This window comes from Pectinophora gossypiella, chromosome 13 (genome assembly GCF_024362695.1).
Source record: "Pectinophora gossypiella chromosome 13, ilPecGoss1.1, whole genome shotgun sequence".
Lineage (NCBI taxonomy): Eukaryota > Metazoa > Arthropoda > Insecta > Lepidoptera > Gelechiidae > Pectinophora > Pectinophora gossypiella.
This window is the reverse complement of record NC_065416.1, coordinates 11,811,883-11,825,898: the sequence shown is the minus strand read 5'-3', so window position 1 is coordinate 11,825,898 and position 14,016 is coordinate 11,811,883. Positions and strand designations below refer to the sequence as shown.

At 39.4% G+C, this 14,016-nt stretch overlaps 1 protein-coding gene across 5 annotated transcripts in view; it reads left to right on the top strand.

Annotated features, from left to right (window-relative positions):
* The window catches only part of LOC126372159 (polyhomeotic-like protein 3), a 476,807-nt gene that overhangs the window by 402,808 nt on the left and 59,983 nt on the right, over positions 1-14,016 (top strand). For all 5 annotated transcript variants that reach the window (XM_050017795.1, XM_050017794.1, XM_050017796.1 and 2 more), the window contains 5 exons: positions 3,711-3,867; positions 4,567-4,725; positions 6,307-6,487; positions 9,120-9,306; positions 10,321-10,433. In XM_050017795.1, coding sequence (XP_049873752.1) covers positions 3,711-3,867; positions 4,567-4,725; positions 6,307-6,487; positions 9,120-9,306; positions 10,321-10,433 — 797 coding nt within the window. The remainder of the gene's footprint in view (positions 1-3,710; positions 3,868-4,566; positions 4,726-6,306; positions 6,488-9,119; positions 9,307-10,320; positions 10,434-14,016) is intronic.

The window sequence follows — 14,016 nt, the reverse complement described above, 5'->3', positions numbered from 1 at the left end:
AATAACACTAGGTCACGCCAAAGTTAAAAAAAATAATCTCCATCACGACACTTTTTATAGCTATTAAGCCTTTAGGTGTGACCTTTATATTATTATAATTCATCACCTACATCAAAGCAACTATTATCTAAGATCAAACAAAATGTCATGTTACAATTACCAGATAACCTTAAATGGGTCTATTAATTACTAGCTTGTTGTCATAGTGACAAGTAACAGCGTCTTTCGCACGATATTTCACTGTGATTTATGTGCTGCTTTGTGAATTTTAGAATGACGCTAGCGACAGCTTGCGTCAGGTTTAGTTTTATTGCCAGCGGAAAGCGAGTCAAAGGTTGTGAGCTTGTAAGTGAATAAAAATTGTAAGGAAATGTATATCTTTTATGTTCTAGAAACACACATATATAAACTCACGCCTATTTCCCACCAGTGTAAGCAGAGACTATGGAATTCCATTTCCTTCGATCCTGACACACTTCTCTTGCTTCCTCCACATTCATCATTCGCTTCATACACGCACGCCGGTTCAGAGTAGATCTTACTAAATCTTATCTAAGGACATTTCCAATTTGGTCAATGTAAGTCCACACATGTATGTGTATGTTTGGTCAGTGTGTTTGATGAATGTGTTTCTAGAAAACTTCTTTTTTTCTTTATCACTTTTGTGGCAGAACCGGAAACCTATCTTTGGTTTAATCTCTAGAGTCTACTGTGTCATCATCAATTGATTAATTTGTCATCAGTTCGTATTCTTAATCGACCTGAAGACCGTCGGTCTCTAGATAATATATAGTTGCACATAATTTTCTTACAATTTGGAAACTTTGCCATCGCAGATGGGATTAATCCCATTCCCATATTTCTCACGGGAACTGTTCCATTTGCTCATAAGCGCAATAAAGTATAAAGCTAAAGTTACCATTGGTCTTGAAATATAAATAATCGAAAACTATTACAACAATTCAAACAATCCGCACGAATCCCAAAGAGATCTGGCCTCGTTCGGTTGCCAGAAAACTCAAAACCCTCGGCACGTTATAGAAGCAAGCTACAGTGACTGCAAAAGATCCTGACGAGTAGAAATCAGTTGTTTGAGTCTAATATTCCAGGGGGGTTAAAAAGGCCATTTTAAAGCAACTCACCTAAAAATGCAATATTGCTATTTGACATTTGTTTTTATTTGTGCTTACTTTTCTATGTCAAATTTCGTTTTAGATGAACTGTTTTCATGTGGCCTTTTTAACTCCCAGCAGGGGATAACAGTATATCCGTAGAAGACCATAAAAATCGTTCAACGCCATATCGTTCACACTTACAAGTGCCAAGGTAACAAAGCTCGCATTTCAAAGTGACATTTTATTTTGAAAGAGAAAGTGAGTGCTAAGTAATAAGTAGCCCCTTACTTTGGTAGCAAAGTGATCAAGATACGTTGATAAGATTAAACTATATTTTTAGACCGTTACTACTTGTACTTTCACACCTTTACGAACTTTCAAATTAAAGGAAACTACTTACTTTCAAAGTTCACTATAGTTACTCAAATCAAAGGTAAGGTAACTTTACGGTTTCCCTTGCTAAACTATTCTTAAGATACATAACAATAAGAATAAAATAAATTTATTGCCAGTAACAATTTACATTTGCTATAAGAACTAGGTACATTCTTATTTATATACACAATTAGAAACAAACGCTTATTAAAATAAAAAATATGTAAATTAAATTAAAATGAAAAATTAAATTAGTGATTGTTATGAGAAAAAGCCGGTATGACAAATAATATTATGAAGAAACATATTTTATGTCAGCGAATATACGAGTAACTCTCAAGTCCGCGTGACGTAAAATACTATTATTAAAATTATATTAGATATAGGTTTATACATACTGCTGTGTAAAAGCACTGTCTCTTCTCGAATACTTCGCTATCAAGATCATAACGTCAAAGTAAATCCTTGTCCGATACAAAATCACCGATGTTCAAAACAAGCCCCAAAAGTGCCGGAAAACATACAAACTGACAGATATATTAACCCAACTAGTGACATTTTGGGGCCGGCCTGGCACCGCACGTCCCAAAAATGCCGCAACACATTTTTGTAACCGATCCTATCTTGTAGCATCGGCGATGACATTTATTTATAGTGGCAGTTGGCGATGGCACACAAGATTGATTCCTGACTCTTAGGATTTCGTACACATGCAAATATTCGTAACTCTTTTGCTACTTATCCGCTATCGACCCATTACATAACATAAACAGCCTACATACGTCCCACTGCTGGGCGCAGGCCTCCCCTCAATCAACCGGAGGGGGTATGGAGTATACTCCACCACGCAGCTGGAGCTCTTAGATGACGCCCTGAGCCGAGGTTTGAGCCCAACTGGGCTCTCTCAGGCCTGTTGTATTCAATTTTGTACCGGGTGAGAGCCCTCAGCGCTCCCCATTTGTCCGGCCAAATAGTTAATGTCATTTACGGCAAATCTAATCTACAACAAGTCACGTCAAAAAAATTGCTGCTTACGTCATAAAGTTAGTTAGTATATATATTTACATTTCATTAATAAAATATAGACTAGGCTGAAATAAAATATACTTTAAATAAAATATAAATATAGACTAAATAAAGACTAGGCATAGACCACAGGCTTCGTCAAATATGTAATTCTAAACAGTCAATGAAATCCACACAAGCTTCGTAAAATAATACTAAAAAATGTAACCTATCTTGTAAATTTACACATTTTTTAATCTGGTCTATTTTTCTGGTCAATTTTTTAATTGCATATCACGTTATGCAATTCGATACTTAGTCATCTTCTGCAATATTTACCTATCTATGATGATAAAAATCGTCTATTAAAATTTATTGTTGCACGAACTCATTATAAATATAGGATTTAGAAATTAAGAAAAATACTTAAACGATATTTTTACTCCAGCCAAAACAACCCGGAAGAACAATCAAGTATGATGACGCCACGATAAATTATCAGAAACGTCCCGAAAATGCGACCCGATGAATTCTTGTAAACGATCGACCCTATCGCGCCACCATCAAAGATGACACTCATTAATCTTGGCAGATGGCACATGTGATTTAAATGTAGGTATCGTAAGATCGCGGAATCCGCCGAGCCGCACTGAGGCTTACTTCAAACGCACCGGTGATACGTATCGGTGTAAATGTCGAGATGCCTTACAGGTCACTGTGGACAGTTACTGCGTATTACATATTTCTTTCTCTTTCTTTTTACTTTTGACCTGTAGCTTGGGTTCGGGTGTAATCAGTCTTCTTATCTGAATGTGTACTACGGCCAGTTTTGTTCCGTTTTATTGCGGGTCACTGTCGGTTGTAACTCTTTTACTATCATACTACATTGTGAAGATTTCTGGGCTAGTAACGTACCCAGATGTTATGGTCTTTTGAGCTTTGCCCTCAGAACAAGCCCTAATTGACCGTACAGAAGGTTGAACTCCTTTACAGTGCCTATTGATGGTGTAGTATGTAGTAGGAGATATTTTCATTACAACTGTTCATTAAAAATGAATTTAGAATTTGTACTAGGATTTCCAAGGGCTTTGCTTGGGCAAGATGAAAGCACGCATCCGGACGGCCTAACATCTATCTCATTACCTGTAATACCTGTAAGCCTCTATACATTACAACAAACAAACAAGTAACATATAATGTGTTTCTGTTGTGCAGGTGAAGGCGGCGGCGGAGGCGGCGGCGCGCGGCGCTGCGTGCGCGATGCGGGCTCCCCCGCGCACGCGCCCGCGCCCGCGCCCGCCCCCGCGCCTGCGCCCGCTGCGCCGCACGTCAAAAGCGAGCGGCTTAGCCCGCACGACTCCACCGCCTCCAGGTAACTATACGTACTTATAATAAACATAAACAGCCTATATATGTCCCACTGCTGGGCTCACGCCTCCACTGAATCAACCGGAGGGGGTATGGAGCATACTCCACCACGCTGCTCCAGTGCGACCGTAAGTTCGATTCTCGATGGGCACACTGTCGAAGCGGAATCAGCTGGTTGTCCGAAAATGTAAGATAATTTCGTGGTTCGGAAGATACGTTAAGCCCGGTCGTTGGTCCCGAAATTCCTACACCAGCTATTTCTAATATTTAGCTTTACTACAAATTCTGGGTTGCCGACTGTTTCTCGCTCTCTATCTGTTCACGCGCAGTGACACTTCTCAACAACGTTACTACATATGAACGAATACTCTTGTATCTGCATTGTATGTACTATGCTTGAACTCTCGGCGCCCTACAACCTAAGGATGGGTTCCCACAAAAGCGAAGCGTATTTACCCATCGAATGAAAGAATAAGAGCAACTTTCCCGAAAAATAAATTCTTTGCAGGAATTGAAACAACATAATCATAAGATGGGATCACAACTATATATATCCCAATGGGGTATTTAGAGGTATTTACATCCAGCATAAGATGATCTCAGTACCCACATCACACAGAGCTTTCTGTGTTTGTTTGTGTGGAGGAATTGGTTCTAGGCAAATTGGTAAGTCAGTATTAAAGTCTCCCCCACTTGTCCCCAGATCCCGCAGCGTGACGCCATCGACGTCGTCGTACCCGGGCACGCCGCCGGAGCGCGGCAGCCCGCACGCCCTGCCGCCCCCCGCGCCGCACCCGCCGCGCAACTACTCCGACATCATGCGCTCGCTCGCCGCGCGCTACAACGCGCACCCTGCTAATGAGTAAGTACCCTTAACATATCGGAACTAGCTGTCAGCCCGCGAATACTCCCGCGTCATAATTTTAAATTTAGAATTATTCTAAATTTAAAAATGACAAGGTTCCGTACAATCTTTCAACCCCATTCCATTTCGCAAAATACTAATGAGGTTTGTATTTTAAAAGATAATTACGCCTTTAAAAGGTTTATATTCTATGCAGAAATAAATATATTACATAAATATATCTATATTACACCGAAATAAAAAAAATACGATACATAAAGTAAAGGAAATAAAATTATCAGATATAATAAATAGGATTTCTAAATACACATAAAGCCATTACAAAGAATTATTACAGTAGTAATATAAAATGATATAATACTTCAAGTATCATATTTACAGTTCAGAATCAATTCAAACAATATTTAATACCGTCGACCATTAATTGAATATCTCTATTCGAATCTAATGCCCAGTCCTTTGAAAACAGAAACTGAGTATTATCTGCAGAATACGTAATGTTGATCGTATATTATATCTGGACCGATACATCAATGCCTTGGCTGACACGCTGGAAGATATATGAATATAACATTTCTAGTATCTTCCGTTACCATTCCACGATCTAATTAAAATCAGAACCAGTGGCTTTTAAACCAGTAGAAATTGGAGCGATATCTCTGTAAATTGATCGTTTAGAAAAGGCATATAAAGTTGTAAAATTCAAATTAATGTGTGCAAAGGAAGTGTCATTTCCGATTGTCGAATATTGCGACGATTCACACGCTGAGTGTCACAACACTACGACCTATGGGTCACCGACCGACTAGTGATGCCCAAACCAATTAGCATATTAATCGATTCGATAACTTACGTTTAGTCGACAAATTTACATGATTCGTGAGAACCAACGACGGTCACTGCGTGAACTTATGTTGTATTAATGAATTGCTCATCTTTGGAACCAGTCGGTGTTAATTATAATTATAAAGATTTAATAGTAATTCCGATGCTTGTCCTCTCATCTTGCTCTTCTAGTGTCTCGATCATAAATTAAATGTTTATTGAATTAAAAATAACGTAAAATTTTCTTTACTCATCAGTTCTTATCAAATAACAATTAATATAAAAACTATTTTGATTTGTCTGGATATAATGTTCGTAAATCAATTTGTTTTAATTTTTATAGCGTAGTTTCTTTTACGCTTGGCATAAAACTAAATGTTATTCAACTTTAGCACCTGTTTAGGTTTGATGAAGATTGAAGAAAAATGAAGCTCATCGTTAGGTTTATCCATCACATACTTACATTTAGGTATTTTATTTAACCCTAGCATCATTATTAAAAAGTTCGTTATTCTGTACCTTATTTTCTTTACAATAATGTCTTTTGGTAGTCTAATTGTCTAAGAGACAGACAAATATATTTTTCAGTAATCATTTAAAAAAGCTTGTGCTCAGTATTGGAGCATATAAGATCGTTTATAATATTCTGATAACCGCTTACATGACTTGAAGAAACAGGCGCAGTTGATTGTTACTACTCTTATAAAAACCCTTCTCTACCACAACCCTAACACCACACCTCTCTTCCAACAGCTACTTCCACCGCATGAACGGCTTCGCCGCGGAGTCCCGCGCGCCACCGTCGCCGGCGCAGGTGCCTGTCGACACGGCGGACGCCCCACTCGGCGGGCTGTTCACCAAGCTGGCGAGACAGCAGGGCGGCCCACCTCGGCTGCCGGCCTTCCCTGTCATGCTGGATATGAGCTCCACTAAGGTACGACATTCGATCAACGAAGGATTTACAGGACGAATAAAGGCCGTTCGAACTTTGAATATAGTTTCGAACGAATTCATACGTACTTACGAAATACCAGTGGTCATGTTCCCATAGCACTTGAAGGGTTGGAATCGATATTGCGCGTGCATACGAAAAAACGTCTTAAGTGCGACCGGCCTAATATAGATGAAAAGAAATTTTGTGTGAATTAAGTTTGTATTTATCGTGTTACGTTCACCGCTCATTTTGTACCTTAAAACCAAATCAACTATTTTGACCAAATAATAACCAAAGTTCCAAGGGCATCAGGTAAAGGTGTGTTCCTGTTCAAAAACTTCTCCATTAAAATAAGTACTGAAAATGTTAAGGTTACAAAACCCAAACAAAGTCTAATCCTACCGTTTGTCTAATGATACTGGTTGCCCTTAAAGTTAAATAGACAACTTATAAGAGTATCCATACCTGATCTATTATGCCTTCCAATTATACATACATAACCTCTTACAAAATAAGGCTTAATTTGAGTATGCAGGTCGAGAAACAACCTACTGTTACCAGAATTATGTAATTGCCTAAATTGATTCCTGGTTTAATATAATTTTACTTTTTCTGAGACCGCCGGGTTCGCGTGTTTGTCCCGGCAGGATGTCGACGATAAAACCAAACTACAGAAAGATGGCTATGATTTAAAAAAATAATGCTTTATTTAAAAAAATACAATAAAATGCTTAATATCAACCATTAAAGTTACTTCACGTGCGTTACTTAAGCCAATGCCACTGAACCTATGAAATAAGTTACAGTCAGGTGGGTTTAGTTTCAACAGAACACATTTAAAATTCATATTAATTATTTTTATACGAGTGCTCACTGACCTTCCTGTTTTAATTACATCTTTACACAGTTTCATAGTTCACGGCTGTGATTAAAATGTCTCGAATCATCGTAAAATTCATATAAAGCTCTATCTACCGGAGGCATCTACACGTTCGTTTATGTTAATTTGAACCTCTTTAAAATCATAATGCGCGGTGAGCACCCCGCTTCCTTTCCAGTAATAATGAAGGCAATTAAATCAGATAAGGCGCACGACCTTTACACTTCCTCCGCTATTGTGATGGTAAGGTGCGGAGAGTGTTAATTGGTAGTGTTGTGTTGCGGATTGCGGGCTCGCGCGCGCGGCCGGGTAATGCGGCGCGCGGCCCGCCCCTCGCGCGCATGCGCGGGGCACGGACGCGGCGCGGGCGCAGCGCTCGCTCGCCAGCGAACCGTCTCGACTCTCCACTGTAAAAGGAACTAGAGCTGCACTAATTGGCAGCGGCACGCGCCGGCCGCGCGCCCCGCGACACGCTAGTGATGGGATGTGAAATCGAAACACCACTCGACTTTTAAATTAGACGACTTTTTGCAACCGAGTGCACCGAGAGACGCGCGGAAATTGCAGCGTTAAATTGTTACAGTTATTCGATTGCGACTTTCTAGCCGGGACGGAATCTAATTCCGATGCGATACCCCGCGTCAATTTATGAAGCACGATGTTATTGCGTTTCTCTTAAATCTTTATTCGGTCGGTAAAATGGTCGTTAAAATTTATTTTCCCTATAAAGAGAAACAGGAGCGACGCGGAAATAAATCGTAAGATTTATGGTGGCGGCGGCTGGGTGAGTACGTGGCTTGTAGCGGCCGGCGCAGGCGCGGCGCACGAGCCACTACAAGACCCATGTTCATTTCACGCGCGCGCGCCTTCGTCTGAATTTTCCTCTGAATTAGTCCGCATTCGCCTTTTTAGTGCGCGTGGCAATTAAAAAAGATAGATTGCAATTTGACCCGCGGGCGGCGAGCGTGACGGCTCTGAACGTTATTATGATGAATGCTCGGCACTTACGATGCGAGAGCGCTCTCGATCAGATAATAGCCTACTGGTTCGCTTTTCATGTTTGCTTAACATTGGTACTCTATGCCACTTGATGGGCTTCTGAGTAATTGAGATTTTAAATGCCAAGCGTGCTTCTAACAGGTTATTGTTTGGTATGCCATGGGCCGAGTTTCTATTGGTGATTTGCGTTATCATGATGGACTTTTGGAACGTCTTCTTTCCTTTAGCTAACTCGGTTTGGTTAAATAACTTAGCTGTCTTTGTAATAAAAACAACTTTTGAATGAATACTATTGGAGTTTCTCTATTGTGCTATTTTTAAACATAATCCTTCCCAAAGACAAAAAAATCATCATCTTAAGTCTTGTCTTCACCTTCCCTTAATAGGTACCTTCTTCTTAGCATCTTCCCGTTTTCCACAGCGTCCGCTTACCAAACCTGAATATTTCACAGGTCCAGTTTCTTACAAAAATGAATGCTTGGGTCAGAAGCTTCAACCCGAAGGGAAAGCTAGCTCAATTACAAAACATCACCTTCCTATCTACTCAGTTTGTGTTCACCTCTCTTTCACGCCATCTTTACCGGTTCTGTGCAAGTCTCATCCACTTAGGCTGGTGGTCTGCCTCGATATCGCATACCATCCCTTGGCCACCATTCCGTATCCACCTTAGCCCATCTGTTGTCTTCCCCTCTTGCCAAGTCCTTAATATAGCTTTAAACATGTTCATTCTCTAACAGTAGTATCTCTTCACAGACACTGCTGGCGATATCCCGAGTGGGTCGCGGCGGGCGCTCGCGTCGCAAGCGCACCGGCGCAGCACCCGAGCACTCGCCACTGGATCTGTCAGCCGCGGGCGAGAGCGCCGCCAAACGAGCTCGACTCTCCGCTAGCCCCAGCACTAGGAGCGACAGTGACGACCGCGATGGAGGCTCCAGTGAAGGTACGTTCGTTATAAGGTGTTAGTGACATCGTAACGAAAACTTTGAGAGATTATTCAGACCATGATTCTGAGTTGATATCAATTGGAATTTTCCGGCGCAAAAGTATAGAACCGAAAATAATTTTAAAATATACTAAAATTTTCATGACTTTTCCGACAGAAAATTTTCACTTCACACAGAATCATGGTCTGAATCATCCCCTTCAGTGTTCGTTATGGTGTCATTAACACCCATACGCACTTGTATGGCTACCTGTATGTACTGTATGAGGTGTAAGTGACATCATAAATACTGAGAGGGGCGATTCAGCTGATTATTCTGAGTTAATATCAAGTGGAATTTTCCATCGCAATTGCCGATATAATGGTCCATCATGGTAGGAAAGGCACAAGATGCTCGGGAAAATAAGCAGCTTTGTTTTTGATTTGCTACCAGTCCTTATAGAAGCAACGTTTATTATAAGACCGTAAACAGCCTGTTATATGACCATAAATATACATAAACAGCTTATTTTAACACCATAAATGTATAAAATCAGACTATATACATATATTACAACTCAAGTCATTTCAGGCACAGACTTCAACTCAGCCAGCCAGTAAAGGAATAATTTACTCCCCCATGCTATCTGCGTGTTGAAGTGGATCTTATATAGTCGGGCCAGGACATTGCAGGCTGAAATCACCCGATTCCTTGCGTCGGAAGACATGGAATCCCGGTTAATTAATCGTTACATGTCAGGGGCGTTTGGCGGCCCTGACACCAGGGTTGATAACATAAGCTCACGACTATATCCCAATTGGGGTAGTCAGAGGTACATTCATCGCAAGATTAACTAAGTACCCATACCTCACCGAGCTTTCTATAGTTCAACGTAGATAGTGAGTCGTATCGCCGTTTGTCGAGCCAACTGTTGAGGGTCGATGAGGTTAATCATTCACAGTCCAAACGAAAAGAAGATCACAGATGTCAATCGTCCTTTACTCCAATATAATAAGGTTTTGGTTTCACAGATCGCAGCAGCGAGTGCCTGTGCGCAGAAGCACGGGCACGGCTGTCCGCGTGGTCAGTCGACGACGTGTGTGATTTCGTCAGCTCCATTGACATCTGTGCAGAATACGCCTTGGTAAGTCTACCCTATACCTTACCTAAATGTGACCTTGAAAGTAGTTAATAAACTTTATTTTGAAAACTTTATGTTTTCATGAAAACTTCAAACTTAGTGTAAATGAGGGCGTTCGAAAAACATGTTCGTTATTCAAACTTACCTTTAATTATCAACTAAAATAATACGTACAAACTAATTTATACAAACTAATCATTTAGAACAAAATAAATTTAGATTTATAAATATATTTCTTTAGTTATACATGTCGCAGAAACACACATTGTATCAACCGCGAAAGAAATGCTGAAATTACACTTCATCACCAATTCAACGTGATACTTGACTTTAGAAACCTATATTAGCATTGTATTTCAAAAGGGCGAAGAAAAATAAAAGTCAAGGGTCTCTGTAAACTGGTCGTTAATAATGGATCGTGACCTAGCTTTAGAAACACCATCAAAAGCCCCACCGACATGTTTTGACTTGCCACTTTGTCTTTTTTGATTAATTTTAATTGTCCCACTAAGTGAAAGGGAGCTATATAAACCGCGCGAACATAAAAGATATTTCAAATTTAAATCTAACACCTTGCGTAATTTTAATTTAGTTCGTAGATGAAGTAGAAAAATTGGTGTGAGCAATTAACTACCAAACTAATTTATTTAATTTCTAAAGTGGGTTTTGATTGAATTTATGTACGTAGTAGATTAAGAGAAGATTATAAATAGTTTATGGGCATTATAGCGTGTTATCGGGAGGCTGATCGTTTGGTGCAACAGTAGTTATTAGGTGCCATAATCCTTTAAAGCTTGAAATTATGTACGGAACTGTTCCGTGTTAAATTTCGTACTTTATTATCCGTCCTTCATCCACGTAAATTGCTAGAGGGCTTTACATTCTTTATTACGCGGCTACCTGACGGCAGTAAAATCCAATTGTGGATATCTAAGATTATCTGGTCGGTACCTCATTAATTCTCGTTCAATGTTAAACTGTTATCTTTATAGGCGAACAGGACGGTCTAAGATTTCACTTTATATAAGACTAGCTTTTGGCCGCAGCTTCACTCGCGTTAAGTTCGGGGTAATACAACCGTATTACCGCGAACCCCTTTCCTAATGTACCAATTGTTAGCTTCCTACCTTGAAAACTGCGAAAATTCCCGTATAAAATTTTACCTCCTCTTTAGTAATGTAGTTTTATATATTTAAAATATAGTTAGTTATTTAATTAAAGCACATAATAACGGGTTCTTACCGCGTTTAAATGGGGATATGAGACTCCCGATATTTCGACACTGTTGCAAGTGCCATGATCACGGGATGACTGACGAGATTGGAGTGGAGTAGGTAGATCCATAACTAGTTAGTAGCTAGTTAGCTATTTAGCTGTAGTTAGTTATTTAGTTAAAGGTTGATTTTTATATTCTTGGTTCGTCTGTACCCTATGTACTTCTACAATGTTTAATGTAGCTGCTTGTTTTCCTAAAAGTAAATAAATAAAACTTTCGTCATCGAACGCTATAACGCTATCAGTCGGACTTTATCTTGGGATGCCAGACGACACGACGCGAGTGACGACATGTGACGTGACGTGACGTGACGCGACGCGACGCGACGTTGACGTACCCGCACGGTGACACGACAATTGCATCTGTGACGCCAAACGTTTTATTTTATGTAATTGAGCAAACTATTTACAATAAAAGGATATGCAAAATAGATGCAAATGTTCAATGGATTTAAAACGTGTTAATTATTCTTGAACCATTCATTTTCAGTGATTCATCGTTTACTATAATAATAAGAATTGGGTAGATTCCTAGGTCAAAGATAAATTATGAAATTCTGATTACTAAATGAAGGCACAAAAACGTTTTCTTTTTTTCTATTTAACTTATTTATGATTTTTAATAAAAAATAATGTAATAATAAGTGCGACATTTTGTCATGTTTTTCTATGACGTCACAGTTTTCTTTTTCATAAAAATTCCGTAGTAATTGCGTGTTTTACATTACATTGTCTTAAGGGGCCTCTACGTGTTGACTTCAGCACTAGCAAGCCTCCTTACACTGGTTTTAACTGGATTAAAACTAGTTTGTTTTATTTAAAAATCACATTCGAATGTGATTTTTGAAAAACACGTATGTGGTTTATAAGGCAACGATATTGAAAATTAAAACATTAACCTAATCGTACCAGAGTACATTTCAATCTGTTCAATGATCCTTGAACCAAATCACCTGTACCATTAACCCAAGTAACGGATAGACTCCATCACGCCTTGACGTCTACAGTCACACGATGGATATTATTAATAAAGTTTGAGCAACAAAACAAACACGGCCGAAACACTACGAGTACTATGGTCTCGGCGTGACGCGAATCTTACCATAATTGTACCACATTGTACCATTATATTTGCGCAACGCAATGTTAGGAGGAGTGCATGAAAGATAACTTGCACGCAGTGCCTTGAAGTGTGAGACTATAGTGATTTTGTTTACACCAGCCAGTTTGATTACGGGGCTTTAATATAAAACTTCTAAATCGTCGTTTACTTCAAATGTAATTAACCTGACGGACCAAAGCGCGACCTGTTTCCCTCCATATTTACCCATGGTTCTAAAATTAAAATATTAATTATTACGCTTCTTACTTTACCTGTTTTCTTATTTATCATCATAAGTCCATATTTATGAAACAAATAAAAGAGAAGGTGAAGGTCGTGTCGTATCAGAAGGTGAAGAATTTGGCGGGAAGAAGAGAGGAATGGCGAATACTTAAATAAAGAGAGAGAGAGAGAGAAGTCCATACTTAGTCCATTTTTCGCAGAAACTCTAATTTGAAGTTGTTAACAAATTTTTTTTATTACTACTATACATTGTACAAAATCGAGGGATTCTTTGTCTCATGCTCACCGGTCCATAATACCTAGCTGTGTTCTTCTGGTAATCATCTATTTATTAATTTTCAGAAACATCTCTTTAAGATTTTACAACTCGGTCTATTCTGCCACCTCCAAATAGGGGAGAACAAAAATCATTACGTTTCAGTACATACATAAGATGACATCTACTCGTATCTCCTGTTGGGGTAGGTAGAGACCACAGAATTCCCGTCACTACGATCCTGACACACCACTTTCGCTTCTTCGACTCTGATCATGCATGCTCGCCAGTTTAGAGTACTTTTGCGCAGGCCTTTGTCTTAAACATCCGAGATTTGATCACGGTAAACTAAGTTTAAAAATGTAATTGTTCTAATTCGATCCACAAAGACTTAAGGCACGTGCCTTTTCTTGTGCATGACAACTCGTGCCGAGCACATTGGGTTGGCTGGTGATTTGAGCACCGCTAGTTTTATGTCGGCGGTCACACGCTTAATCTTTAAACAGATAAAATATCCTCCTTCTGGGATAGTCCAGCCAGAAAATAAAAAAGTAAAAAACAAACAAACAACTTCTAAACCAATTCTCCAAAATAACATCTGTTCACGCCTGAATACATAAACTGCAACTAGTCTATAAAAAGCTCGCCTAAACTCTTTTAGCACTCCATAGTGCATACTAAACTTAGCACGGCTAGGACGCGACGAGCAT